We start from the raw sequence: 15,017 nt of genomic DNA on the forward strand, positions 1-15,017 counted from the left end.
GGGCAGAAGTCCATGAAAATGACGTAAATCATATGCTATGGCCTTCGCAGTCACCAGATCTCATCCCAATTGTAGAAGACCAGAGACATGGAGAACCTTGGCCAATGGTTTCCCAACACCTTCAAAAATGACACTTTATGTTTTTTTTCTTTGATATTTTAACCCATCTTTATTTGTTGGGGGTCAGTTTATGTATGCTAAGGTTTATGCAGTTATAAAGTAGCTATGCTGTGCATGTGATCTCCATTGAATGCTGGATTTACAAAGCATGATATCATTTGTGGGTGTTTTGTTTCTCTCCTATAATATATCTTTTAGTATAGCAAGTATAACAACATAATGTCCCTTTAATTTAATTTCTACAGAGATTTAAGTGCATTGTTTAATGATGATGAGCTGTATCCTCTGTTTGTTTCCCCTCCCTTATGGCTCCCTCTCCAGGGCCCACATGCGTAAAGGTTGCACACACAGACGAACAGTGGTGAAGGAGGCTGGGCAGCGCAAACAGGTCCTTCTACAACAAGTGGAGAACCCCAGAAAAGGGTCAAAACCACGTGACCTCCAGCAGCATCTCCAGCAACTCTTTCATCGCTACTACAAAGAAGAAAAGGAGGACGATGAGGACGAAGAAGAGGAGGAGGAAGAGTAGAAGAATGTGTAACACTCTCCCCCACTCCCTGGCTCTGCCACTGCTAAAGCCCCCCCTAATCCTATGCATTAGCCACATGCAATCCCATTGTGCACCACAGCACCTCAAAGCTACCACCGTCTTCCTGTTTAAGTCCTGGAAGATGACCTTTCGTTCATTCTTTTGTTTTCTTTCCTGGCTGGTATAATGTATTCATGATTTTCTTTTCATGTTCTGATGTTGTTTTGCCTTTTTGTGACCAAAGAAAGCCTTCTGTTGTTTTCCTGATTCATTTTTATTTCCCATGTCCGAATTGATGTTTTTGTCTTGATGCTGTGGTAGAGCAACAAATAAAACAGGTAAATACTATTCACATTAACTAACTCACAAACCTCCTGATGGTAAAGAACACTTTACCTGCAAAATACTGGTACTACTCTCTTAGTAGGCACTTGGACTGAAAGACAGTATCTCTCACACTGCACTGCCTCTCACAACCAGAGTTTCTCAGATATTCCTTACTTAAAAACTGTCTCACTCACTGTACTAGCCTCTCTGCTCTTTTGATTCATGTGGTCAAGATGTCACACAGAGAAAACCAGACTGTATCGACACTAAATCGAACTGCTGCTGCTGTGTTTTGTGTAGGCTATGTGTAATCTGTTTTTGGAAATTATATATTATCTATAATCTAGACATTTCTGACATCAGTAACCTAGGAATGAATAATCACTCATGTGACGTAGAGCAGGCATGACTAATCAACATTTGTCATCATGATCCCAGCTTTGTCCTCTTTGTAGTTCTATGGATTGCCCTTCTGCCTCTATTTCCCTTCTGTATGTGTCTTTCTTTCCTTGTTGTTATGTTTAATTTAGTTCAGTTTTAGGGGCTTTTCTCTTACATTGTTGCTGTTGACTCATACTGTAAGAATGGTGAATGTGTGAGTGAGATGGTATAGAACTATTACAAGCTGATTTTAAACTTTTTCTGAAGATGTCTTCGTTTATTTTTGATTTTGAGTTTTGTTTACTAGTAAGTGTAACTTATTGAATCTTTGTTTACCATTGCTGAATTAGATTATCACAGCTGTTTGAGAGTCACTTGTCTCATATGACATTTGTGGTAAGGTGATCAGGTGTTTCTGCTTTATTTAAAAAAAGAATTAGATACATTTTTTATTTGTACCATTTATCATTCAGACATACAGAACAAATTCCACAATATGTGCCAGGTAATATCAGATGGTGCACAGAACAAAGAAACATAAATTGAACAAGAACAAAAACCCTAACTATAACTATGTCTAGAAAATATGCTAACCACTGTTTTATACAAAGCGGATATGGGGGCAGCGTTGAGCTTTCATTTTTTGTTGCGTTGGCCGGTTGGGCCGTGCAAATCTTCCTCTGTCTCTCGAGCAAGTGTAATTTAGAGTCATCATTAAAATTAAGTAACAAAACAATCGGGTCAGTAGGAATTAGACATCCTATCACATGAGATGGTATTGATGTTGTTTTATGCCAGAACTCATGAACCTGTTCACACTCCCAGACCATATGCAAGAACGCTCCAGTTTGTTCAGGTTGACAGAACGTACAATAGGGAGTGGGAATGGCTTTCGAGACGTATCTCTTCTGAGGAGTCCAGTATGTCCTATGACATATGTTGAAGTGGATATACTGGTGATTTGGGTTCTTGGAACAGTGGAAAATGCCTCCCAATTAATTGTGTTCCCCTCAGGGCTCAGCTCTCGTTCCCATTTCTTTACTATTGGGGGTTCTTTATTTAAATTTTTAGACTATTAGTTTATCTTTTAAATGAGTATTGGCACTTGTGTGCTGTGTGTTTGTGAGTGAATGAGTCTGTGAGTGCTAAAAGAAACATTTATTTTGCACAAACCACATTCAAACTCCTGAATGTCAGGAGGGAGAACCTCCATGCTTTTTGTGCACATGATATGAGGTACAGTATATCGTAGCCACAGAGAAAGTTTTATTTTGGCGGGGCAGATGATAAATACAAGATAATGACACACCAGGCACACGAGCAATGAGGCAGGTTGAGAGCTTAAACATACCATTATCACAGCTCTGAGCATCGCTACTGTATGTATCTACAACATGTAATGTATTTATTTCACTATCACTGTTTACTTTGTGATTAAGAAAAGTGTAAAATGCAAACTAGTGGAAGTTCACTGTGACTGGTATGCTTTTAATTTGAAGAATCAGCATCCCTTTTCTGTGATGATGACAGTTATATACACATACAATGCATATATAAATATCTATAAGGGCATGTATTACTGTATCAAAATTCAAAAAGACAAAAACAAAATGGCTGCAGTGTCTATGGCTGATAGAGAATAAAAGTCTACAAATGTATAGTGTTGTATCTTGTTATATCTTGTGAATTTGTACAGTTCATTTAATTTGCTCACTTGAACATATACTACAACACCGTCTGTGTGACCTGGTGCTACCCCCAGCTGGGCCTCAGAGGTAGTGCAACAGTGGAGGAATCTCAGCACCAGATTCAATATGGAAATATGACAGATTTAATTATGCAATTGAGTAAGTATGGTTACATTATGCAGTGTCACAATTTTAAAACATAAAAGACACAACATGCCTGGGTAGCTCACCTGGTAGAGCATGCACCCATATAAAGAGGCTTAGTCCTCAACGCAGCAGCCACGGGTTCAACTCTTTGTTGCATGTCATTCCCCCTCTCTCTTCTCCCCTAGTCTAAGCTGTCCTGTGCCCAACAAATAATCTAAAAAAAATAAAATAAAAGACCCAACATATTATCAATTTAATTCCAAGCCAGCGGGATCAACTATTCCGTAAAGTTGCATGTACCACATTTATAAAGACACTCAAATCAGGTGCTTGTGACATGTCACTTAATACGAACAAAGCAGCAGCCATGTCAGTGGGGGGAAGACATAGATATATGTCATTCATGCACAGGCAAGGGTGAAATCCACCATTTTGAGACTTGTAATTTTAGGATTAATCTCCTGCTCTGTTTTTGCCCCTGCAACTAACCTGCCTTTAAATACATAATTATGTTATGCCTATGTTTACATTTTTAAAAGTAGCCCTTATTTTGACATGTAAGCAATCCACATAATCAAGTACTGTACTTAAGTACACATTTGAGGTACTTGTACTTTACTTGAGTCTGTTCTTTTCATGCCACTTTCTACTTCTACTCCTCTGCATTTTAGAGAGAAATATTGTACTTTTTACTCCACTACATTAATCTGACAGATTTTGTTACTAGTTACTTTACAAATAATTTTTTTGCAAGACCTCCAGTCTGTCCTAGATGCAGCAGTCAGGGCATAGAGCAGGATGGGGTTGACCATTAACACCACCAAAACAGTGGTAATCTGCCAGTGGAGTGCTAACATCCCACCCACACCACCCATCTTCAGTGTTGCAGATGAAAAACTGTCAGCTGTTCCATCATTCAAATACCTGGGGAGCATTATTTCTGAAGACAATAGCATTGACAATGAGATCCAGAACAGAATCAAACAAGCATCAACTGCCTTTGGGAGACTCCGGCGGTGGGTTTTTCAGAACATAACCTTCATATCAATACAAAAGTCTGCGTCTACCAAGCGGTTTGTCTCCCCACCCTCCTCTACAGCTGTGAAGCCTGGGTTACTTACAGCCGCCACATCAAGTCCCTGGAACGCTTCCACATCTGCTGTCTCCAGCGCATCCTGGGAATCACTTGGCGTGACAGAGTGCCTCATACTGAGATTCTCAGGAGAACTGGCTGTAAGAGTATTGAGGCCACAATCATCCAGCACCAACTGCGTTGGTTAGGACATGTCATAAGGATGCCCTACAACCGTCTCTACAACCTGGGGACCTGGAGAACATGGCTGCTGATCGCAACACCTGGCGGCAGCTATGTCTAGATATGGCTATGACCCAAGCACTGGAGGAGGACAGGACAGTCAGGAGACAACAAAGAAGGTTCCGGAGGAACACACCCACACACACACCCATGAATGCCAGTAACACCAATACTATATATACATGTCCTACCTGCAATAGAACCTGTGGATCCAGGATAGGACTGTACAGCCATCAGAAAACTCACCGTTAAAAGACAGAAGTGGACGTCATCATCGGATTCGATGGACAATTACAAGCAAGCATGTGCATGCGTGCGTGCGTGTGTGTTCTGCAGAGTGCAGGACTGGCACACAGACCCAGAGTGTGGCTTGTATTAGATATGTATATATATATACATATATATATATATATGTATATATATTGGGCTAATATAGCATTCCTGTATATCAAAAAGTGTATTAGGATAGAGCAAAGATCACAAAGAAATACATGAAATAATTAACAAGTCTAAGACACACGTCAGCATCTTCCATCCACCTCTGCACTAGGAAAATAATGATCAACCAGCAACACAAAACAAGTTAAAACGTATTAATTATCACACCTTCTAGCTGATTTATTTATTTCTTAAACATGTTAAGCCATCCATTGCCGTGCTGGCAAAAGGTTCACACCATTTAAGGAGTGGTGCGTTGCATTGACATCATACGTTTCATCAAAAGAAATGTTTATCATATTTTCCCCTTACAAAAGAAGAGACCAACCAATTGAAAAGAGCAAATAGTAAGGATGACAAAGACACTGGCATTGTCCTGCAGTGGTAAGGAGGCCACTTGCTGGTAAAAGCACTGATCGTCAAGGAAGACATCTCAATATGTATTACAGTCCAACTCTCATTTGACTCCTTCACTGCTGTCTTACCATCCTCTTGCCTAACTGCAACGTTCTTCAATCCAATGCTTATATGACGCTTCCAGATATATTACCCCGTCAGGTTAACACTTAAACCTGTCTAAAGATAGAGACTACAGTGCCTTTGCTTCATCTTCATCATCTCCACCTTGTCTGTGCAATTGGTTAAGTAACACACTGGAAATGACAAGAATAAACCCTACATACAGTCATACAATACAAATACAAACATTATGAAAAATGAGTTTGTTTACTTTTCATTTTTATACAAAACGTAAGGGGTGCTTCAGCAACCAGGAGTTTATTTTTCCTCCTCTTAGATATGAGGTTTTGATATTTACGCTGGATGTTAACCATAAATGTGTTGTTGTTTTTACAGTAGTTCCATGATACTGGAGGACAATAGAAACATTTGGGACAGGACTGATGCATAACATTAACAAATGCAAACAAACAAGTTAGTGATTCACAAATCAAACAGAAGATATTATAGTTTCATATGATCTTACTTACAATATTCCTCCATGCACTACACAATAGTCTTGAATTTTCATATATTACATATATGCTACATTCTCTTATTTCTTATTTCACTGATATAAAGGCAAACATATCTCAATGCAAAGTGTAAGCTGCTCTGCTTTTCTTCACATTTAAATTAGTAGTATAGGTTGAAATCGGACAATTCAAACAGTATGACTTAGCTCATAGCAAACATAAATGTAGCTCATAAACTGGATTTTACATAAACTCTTAATTCCTTTGATAGCAAGAATAGCAATTTTTGTTGCAAAGTTTGTTTTTATCAACAATCACAATGTATATACATCACCAGAAACTAAAGCAAGCTCAATTTTAACATTCTAATCTTCCAAATGTTTCTGTATTGCGCACACATAAATACACATAAAAATACAGAACTAATGTTTGGGAGAGGTTACAGTAGTATATTTTTAAACATCTCTATTTTATATTTAAAATGCATACCAAAACATCTTAAAAAACAAACCAAAAAATGTCAATATGCTCGTTTCATAATGTCCAAATATGGTGTGCAGCCACCCGGTGGTGGTTTCGAATGATGTCCATTGATAAAATACCATAACAGTAAAATATATTAATACTTGTATCCTGTGATGTCATGTCCTTATAAACGGGTCGAAGGTCAGAGAGCAGTCATGGGTTGGCTAGTTGGCTGCTCTACTAGATGTGCTGATTTTTTTTTTTTTGACCACATGTTGATATTCCATTAACTGCAATAAAAAGATAGAGAACATACATTTGAATATATACTGACAGGTTGCACACAGCAATGACAATGTTAACCTGACCAGTTATACCAGTGGACTTTTTCTTCACAGCCGATACTAGGACATGTAATAGCAGGAAAGCAGGATGTACAGGTCTAATTAATAACACTAAAAGGCCCAGGCACAATAACATTGTGCATGCTGGCTAACTGGTATTACTCACTGGGAATAGTCCGTACAGACCTGTTGTTGACCCACCCAGATATTATCAATTATGCCTAATTAAACCTCTTTTCAGGAATGTGTGGGTGTATAAAGACTCTCGCTCACTCTCTTGTCACTCTTGTCGCATCCGTTAGGGCGGGACAACTTACACCTTTGTGATTCATATACTGTACATGATCATTTTTGGTGGCCTCAGTATAACTCCACCAAAACGTTTTCCTGGTCAGTAGTCAAATTAGTTAATGTGATAGTTACAGCCAAGTCTTGAAAATGCTCTAAGCTCTTAAATGCTCCATCTTTGCAGCTGACTGTTGCTCAACTCCACTAAACAGCAATTGGAGAAACATAGCTTAGCAACTATAACAAGGCAGGAATGTTGATGTGGTGTGCCAACTCCACATCTCATGAGCTTGAAGGTTGCTGTCAATTTTTCTTTTAGCCTTTCAGACTCTCATGTATGCAGCCATTAAGTGCATTTTATTTATATATATATATATATATATATATATATATATATATATTTATTAGGGCTTTTTTCCTTTATGTAGAACAGCTGAAGAGAGACAGAGGGGGGACGACATGCAGCAAAGGGCCTCGGGTCAGATTTAAACCTGGGCCGCTTGCAAGGACTGAGCCTACATGGGGCGCGTACTCTACCAGGTGAGCTAGAGGCCTCCTCTTCAAGTGCATATTTTAGACCCTTTTAAAAGTTGTCTTTTTAAAAAGTCAAGTGGAAACACTAAAAACTGTTTTTGTCTTTCCAGCCAACAACCAAGTTATATTATTATTGCTAGCATTAGTTTAGTAGCCTCAAAATCTGCACATGACAGTTGTCATTCTAGTCAACAAAAGCTATGGTTGTCATGTAGAAATGAGAAGCGTTCAGAAATTACAGCACATCTTCCTCCGTCAATTCCCTTTTGGTTAGCTACACCAGGCTGAAAAGCGCATGTAACCACGCCCAACAGTGATGTCACAGTGTACTGACCACACCCTGGAGCATACCTGCAACACTGTAGTAAGGTGAGAAGTTTAACCACTGTATGTCAGCAAAAACAAGATTTTTAGCTGCGGTTTAGTTTCCCTTTAAAGGTGCAGTAAGCGATGCTGGGCAAAGATTGTTGATATTTGAACTCAACTGCCAAACAATTACAACCCCCCCTTCAGAAGCTCCTCCCCTCAGATTAACGGACAGATAGCTACTGGCCGGCCGACACATTCACATGCTGTCTCCTCCCCTCACACCCTACCTTCAACTGTCGCCGCCTGTTGCTGATTGGCTGGAATAGTGTTTTGTGGCCCGTGCACTCCTTTCTGTTTGTTTTCCATTTACACAGTGTATTAACACCGGATTTTTTTCAGTGCACACAGAAAATATAGCGCTATCTGACCGCAAGGAAATATTCGCTACACAAAAAGTTTATTGGATTATCATCACTTACTATACCTTTAATCAAGGTTTCTGTGTTTCTTACTGTCTCTTACTGTGAGGGGATGCTGGGCGAGCCCGAACGGTGGAAGTGGATGTTCTGCCACTTGCCGTCGCGGCGGTGCCACACACGGGTCTCCTCAGACTGCATGGTGCGGGGCATGCCGCTGGTATCCATGTACTGGGTCAGTCGAATATAGGCAATACACGCTGCATTTTCCCCAATTAGGTGCACATGTGGGTTCAAGAGGATGGTGTGCACTGGCTTGTTCCCTTTGGACAGGGCTGGAAGCAAGACAAAATGGCTGATTACAGAAAATGTCACTTAGTAACACGTTAAATAAATATAATAGATATCATCCCGTCATTTGTGTTTACGAAATCCTAAAACAGATGCATGATTGTTCAAAAACAAAACCCTGACCCCATCTTAGAAGGAATACTAACTGAAAACAGGAGTTACTGAAAGTCTCCATATGTTGATGCTGGAAAGTGGACAAGCAGGCTCGCCAAGTGATTGAGGTTTCTAGGACATATCTGGTTTATCTGAACTATTTTTACCATGACTGAGGACATTCTGCCATTTATAGCAGTCATTATTCATTAGTGATTTTTTTGCTCCAAGGTTAGTCCATAACTGTAGTCATGCCCTTGTAGTGTACCAGCAAACATGAACTGTAAACTGATGACTAAATATTGATATACAACAAACAATTTACCCCATACCCACTAATGCACCATTGACACTCGCTTACATACAAACAACATGCTCAATACAACTTTCAGTGTGTTGGGGATCTTCCTTATTTTCAAAATATTTATAGCAATATATTTTTTTGCATTCTATATTGTTTAAACCCTAATAATTGGAAGCAATGAAACAGATTCAGAACTATTTTGTCTTGCAGTGTAACTGTTTGCCAGGACATTAAATTGAGCAAACAAGTTCTATCCACTGACAATTAAACAGGAAGTTTTCCTCGTGGTGCTTCAGAGCATACGACTGATGCATTAGATCATACAACACATCATGCAAATGTAAGCAAGCATGGTTAAATCTCTCTTGTTTAAAACTCCAGCATCTAGTTTGGGTGCTGAGCCAGCTGGCTGCTTGCACCTTTTGGAGCAACCCCAGACCCCTGGCTATTACACATTTCAACTTCTCTGGACAACAGTAGCACACGCAAACGTTGTGACAAATTCCTTCTTAACTGAACAATTCTGTTGGTTGTCTAATTAGATATTTCATTTATCTATTTTGCAAAATGTGACAGTTTCAGATCACATACAGCTGCCCTGATGATGCTGCTAAAAAAAAAAAGGAAGTAATGATTAATGTTTACCATTCTCAAAGTAAAACCGATGGAAGTCATGTCCTTCCACCAGGTTGCCCAGGGCCTCAGGCTCAAAGGAAGTTAGACCAGGATCACAAATCTTCCTGTTACACCAAAAAAGAATACAGAATCAGCAAAGGACATCAGCAATTTAGTCATCAGCCATTTTGATCCTACTGTACAAATTTAGAGAGAAAAAAACTTACGCATAGGACTCAAAGTCTCCATTGTTGATAGACTCAATCAACTGCTCAGTGACTTTGATAATTTCCTGTTTGCGAGCTACAACACAACATCACAGAACATTATCAACTACACAAACATCTGTAAAAATGGCTAGTTGTTACTGTGTTTCAGACGAATGTCGGTCTCAGTGCAGATAAAAGAAATCTGATTTCAAATCAGCTTCAAATGGCTTCTAGTCTACGAATTAGCAGGATTTCAAAGTTATTAGAAATGGAAGGTGCTCAAAAAAATGTTTTTGTTATTTTATATCTGAGTAACAAAACAACAAGAAAGCCTCCCATGTCTAATAGTGATATCAGGCAGGAAAATGCAAGATGACATGATTCCTTTCACCAACAAAGCTCAAAATAAACAAAGACAAACCAATGCTCAGATGCAAGTATTTGCTACAAAAGTAGTTTTAACTAAGTAATGCTGACAATTACCTTTATTGTTATTGGTGCAGGCTGGGGGATATTAAAACAATTACTTAATTTGTGCAACAAAAGGACATGTTAGTAGTAAAAGAAAAGACAAATATAAATCAGTATTTCACCGCCATTGCCTTCACAGCCATAAGCTACAACACTGTGTGTGTACATGATTGTGTATGTGAGTCAGCGTTTTACTGTGTGAGACTTAATGTTTGGTTAAGTCAGAACAGAAGACGTATAGAGAAGTGAGAAGAGCATCTGTGTATACAAGACACAAATATACAGCAGAAGAGCATCTTCGTACAATTCAAATACAGAAGAATAAATCGGATGGAACAAGCAGATATTTAGGGGCCAAAAACAGGTTTTATTTCACTGGAGAAAGGATAGTCAGTACATTAAACGGACGAAAAGTCTCACACCATAAACTGTTTCAAACACCCACTTATCTAAGACGATCATCAGGAACACAGGATTTAAGACACTTTACAAGGAGAGATCACTTTCCTTCACTAATGACTGGGTAACAGGAGGGGAACAAAACAGACCATCAATCCCCACACCCCCGCGGAGGGACTTACTCTGAACTGAGGAGGTGGGAGTCTGTCTTGAGTCAGACATCTGTGAGGAATGGCTCTTAGAGCTCAAGATACCACTCACTAAGCTGCCCAGACGAACGGCTGTCAGCGGTTGCATGGACGGGTGTGTGATTGGGTGTCACGTGTTCGGTATGGGATAACAAAGATAAGGGCATACATATATATTTATGTATGTATGAGCAAAGGCAGGATAAGAAAATTTATATTTTCAACAAAACATAAGAAGGGGAAGAAAAAAGTAGAAAAGAGAGACATTTAGTTATACTGAAAGCATAAAAAGGTATGCAAAAAAACTTGAAGAAGCAAATGCTTTTTCCTCAGACGTAAGATGGGAGAAACTTAAGAATGCATGAGGACAGGACAGAAAAAGAACAGGGCGGACAGCATTTTGCAAGAGGAGTTGACAGCTACTGTAAACAGCAACTGTGTTGCTAAATAGAATCAGAAAAAAACCTATAAAGGAATGAACAGTCTGATTTGGAAGGACCGACTGTTACCTGTTACTGTAACCTCACAGCGTGGGTGAGAACTGTGAGTAGGTAAATAAGACAAAAACACAAATGTCCCTACCTTTTACATCCTCATCCTCAATGGTGGTGTTGGCACTCTCAATGGACTCCTGGAGAATGACAACCTACATAGTTTGTATATGTAATGCATGCATCGATAATGATATAGTACAATGTATGTTTGTAATATCAATGAGTGTTAAAATAATTTTTTTAAATGCTCTTCCCAACTCAGATTTTGCTAAACTAAGTACTATGGGGGCATTTTTTATTGCAATAAAGTTGACAGGAAAAAAGAGACAAGGAAGGAGGGATGACATGCAACAAAAGTCCCCAGCTGGGCTTAAATCAGATTACATGGTAAGGGGCTTAAACCACTAGGCCACCAGAATGCCCCGATGAACATTATATATTACAGTTGATTATATAACAGTACAAGATATGGGCTTTTTACAGTTGGTCGTGGGAGATGCTACTGCTATTAATTGAAATGGTAAAAATGAAAAGGTCTAAAGTACGGGAGCAAACAGCTTTGATATCATGCAACTAACAGTGAAAATGGTAGTTTTATTGTAATACCTTATTTCCATCCACAGGGTTGTGGATCACAGTTGTCTGTGGTTCCTAAAGAAAACAAAAGAGAGAACTTGTGGGAAGAAATAACTATAGAAGGACAGAAAATATATGATTGCACAGAAATGTGTTTGTGTGTTTCAGATATTGAATCTATCTATATATCTATCTATCTATCTATATACAGTATATATATATATATATATATATATATATATATATATATATATATATATATATATATATATATATATATATATATTATATATATATATTATCATAATGCATCTGACATCAAATGAAAAATAAACCCTTCTTCAATTGTCTGAGCCAACTTGTTTTTCTTTCTTCATGCTTTTATCTCTTTCCGACTTAACATTGCTCAATGTCTTTTTGTGTCTTTCCATTCTCTCATCAGCTACAATGGCCTGCCTTGGTAATCAGATGTCTGGGCTTTTGTGGAATCGATCCTGATGACCAGCTTAGTCCTTCTAATCACTCATCCCGATTACATTAATATCAGCAGCCTGTGTGTGTGTGTGTGTGTGTGTGTGTGTGTGTGTGTGTGTGTGTGTGTGTGTGTGTGTGTGTGTGTGTGTGTGTGTGTGTGTGTGTGTGTGTGTTTGTGTGTGTGTGTGTGTACATGATGATGGAGAGAGAAAGGGATTAAAGAATCATGCGTAATCATCTTGATAGCAAATGGGGGAGCAGAAAGCCTTTGACATCATGCAGAGCAACAGTCATGTGGCCTGACATAGATAGGCAGTCAGCAAACACCATGTGCAAGCCAATGAGTGACAGCCAAATCACTTGGGAATGTAGCATTATCATAAGCCTAAGGAGGTGACATCCTCACATACCAGCCATGCACAGACAAACTACTCTATATGAGCAGCAAACCCAACATAACACACCCTTGCTACTTTTGCAATCAAATGCAAAACTGATAGCACTGAAGTACATGCATGGTGTAGGTGTGTAAAGAAGGAAAGAGGAGGGGGTGGGGGTGAGGTTCCCCCTATCTACAGATTTAAAACTACACTAGTCAAAGACCAATCCAAACGTGTGTAAATGCTTATTGTTTCAGCAGCATTAACAATATACAGATCCAGCAAATCCAAACTGGCCAACTTATGCATGCTCTGCTACTGTATATGAAGAAATGAACACATCATTCTCAATTATGATTTTTACTGATGGTTAGCTGTCTCAAATATGCTGGAGCTGGGACATGCTTTTACACACAATTTCATTCAGGGATAGCCTAAAGTTGATCTGTTTCACCTGTTTTCTTTAGTCTTATACACCTTGTTAATAATTTAAATCTTATCAAGCAAAGGCTGATATCAAACATTATATGCTCTGAACCCGTGTGAAAGGGTGAACCTGTTCCTCCTCCACAGTAGATGTGAGTTGGGGAGGTGTTAAAGGTTTTGTGGATGAAGGTGCGGGTGTCGAAGAAGTTGTGTGTTTATACCAGCGCAGGGGCAGGGCCAGTGTCTTTAGGACTGGTCACTGTGTTGGCTTTGTTGTTGACCTGCAGGGGGCAGTGTAGAGGGGATATGACACACATACACACACACACACACACACACACAAACACACACACACACACACACACTCTTTTCAGACACACGTTTGTGCACACATGTGCATACACACACACTCTGGCTAAGGTCCATTCCAATAAGAGATCTTTCCAACTCAAAGATGTGATGTTACATTGTTACCAACCAAGACCTCTTCATGAAATCTGTGTATTTTATAAAGTAGGCTACACTTAGTCAGGAAGGTAGATTTATTGAGGAAAGCTCCACTTTAGACAGAAGCAGAAGCACAAGGGGCCAGTAAAACTAGGCTGTGGTGAAGATAGGGAAACGTGATTAAAAGCAGTCAAAGGGAAACTGCTTATGTTTGCCAAAAACAAATTTCTTAATCATTAGCATGTTTTGATTGAATTGTAAACTGCTAGACTTAGGAGAATACAAAGGAAGCTGTTAGTAATAACATGGGGGAGATCAGGAGACAGGACAGCAGTTTGAATCTATTTTTGACCACCCACCCTGTCCAATAAGATAGTATCAGGTAAGAAAGTATGTATTTGATGGCTGACCAATAATAAAATAGGAAACTAAGCCAACAGACCCACCACCAACTTTAAACTTTTCCATACATACAGTGCCTTGCGAAAGTATTCGGCCCCCTTGAACTTTTCGACCTTTTGCCACATTTCAGGCCTCAAACATAAAGATATAAAACTGTAATTTTTTGTGAAGAATCAACAACAAGTGGGACACAATCATGAAGTGGAACGAAATTTATTGGATATTTCAAACCTTTTAAACAAATAAAAAACTGAAATATTGGGCGCAAAATTATTCAGCCCCCTTTAAGTTAATACTTTGTAGCGCCACCTTTTGCTGATTACAGCTGTAAGTCGCTTGGGTATGTCTCTATCAGTTTTGCACATCGAGAGACTGACATTTTTGCCCATTCCTCCTTGCAAAACAGCTCGAGCTCAGTGAGGTTGGATGGAGAGCGTTTGTGAACAGCAGTTTTCAGTTCTTTCCACAGATTCTCGATTGGATTCAGGTCTGGACTTTGACTTGGCCATTCTAACACCTGGATATGTTTATTTGTGAACCATTCCATTGTAGATTTTGCTTTATGTTTTGGATCATTGTCTTGTTGGAAGACAAATCTCCGTCCCAGTCTCAGGTCTTTTGCAGACTCCATCAGGTTTTCTTCCAGAATGGTCCTGTATTTGGCTCCATCCATCTTCCCATCAATTTTAACCATCTTCCCTGTCCCTGCTGAAGAAAAGCAGGCCCAAACCATGATGCTGCCACCACCATGTTTGACAGTGGGGATGGTGTGTTAAGGGTGATGAGCTGTGTTGCTTTTACGCCAAACATAACGTTTTGCATTGTTGCCAAAAAGTTTGATTTTGGTTTCATCTGACCACAGCACCTTCTTCCACATGTTTGGTGTGTCTCCCAGGTGGCTTTTGGCAAACTT

General features: G+C 39.3%; 2 protein-coding genes across 35 annotated transcripts in view; one reads left to right on the forward strand and one right to left on the reverse strand.

Annotated features, from left to right (window-relative positions):
* The window catches only part of ank2a (ankyrin 2a, neuronal), a 100,525-nt gene extending 98,900 nt beyond the window's left edge, over nucleotides 1-1,625 (forward strand). For 20 of the 21 annotated variants that reach the window (XM_039798729.1, XM_039798735.1, XM_039798745.1 and 17 more), the window contains one exon: nucleotides 442-1,625. In XM_039798729.1, coding sequence (XP_039654663.1) covers nucleotides 442-649 — 208 coding nt within the window. In that variant the 3' untranslated portion in view covers nucleotides 650-1,625. The remainder of the gene's footprint in view (nucleotides 1-441) is intronic. The other variant, XM_039798812.1, reaches the window with a different exon arrangement.
* Nucleotides 1,626-5,100: 3,475 nt separating this feature from the next.
* The window catches only part of camk2d2 (calcium/calmodulin-dependent protein kinase (CaM kinase) II delta 2), a 38,300-nt gene continuing 28,383 nt past the window's right edge, over nucleotides 5,101-15,017 (reverse strand). For 2 of the 14 annotated variants that reach the window (XM_039798892.1, XM_039798909.1), the window contains exons 14-22: nucleotides 13,477-13,536; nucleotides 12,006-12,050; nucleotides 11,488-11,536; nucleotides 10,900-10,998; nucleotides 10,331-10,351; nucleotides 9,866-9,941; nucleotides 9,669-9,763; nucleotides 8,382-8,610; nucleotides 5,101-6,674 (exon numbers count right to left, since the gene is read on the reverse strand). In XM_039798892.1, coding sequence (XP_039654826.1) covers nucleotides 6,671-6,674; nucleotides 8,382-8,610; nucleotides 9,669-9,763; nucleotides 9,866-9,941; nucleotides 10,331-10,351; nucleotides 10,900-10,998; nucleotides 11,488-11,536; nucleotides 12,006-12,050; nucleotides 13,477-13,536 — 678 coding nt within the window. In that variant the 3' untranslated portion in view covers nucleotides 5,101-6,670. Of the gene's footprint in view, nucleotides 6,675-8,371; nucleotides 8,611-9,668; nucleotides 9,764-9,865; nucleotides 9,942-10,330; nucleotides 10,352-10,899; nucleotides 10,999-11,487; nucleotides 11,537-12,005; nucleotides 12,051-13,476; nucleotides 13,537-15,017 lie in introns of all 14 variants that reach the window. The other 12 variants (XM_039798925.1, XM_039798932.1, XM_039798958.1 and 9 more) reach the window with 8 other exon arrangements.

The sequence above is a fragment of the Perca fluviatilis genome, chromosome 1, assembly GCF_010015445.1.
Source record: "Perca fluviatilis chromosome 1, GENO_Pfluv_1.0, whole genome shotgun sequence".
NCBI lineage: Eukaryota > Metazoa > Chordata > Actinopteri > Perciformes > Percidae > Perca > Perca fluviatilis.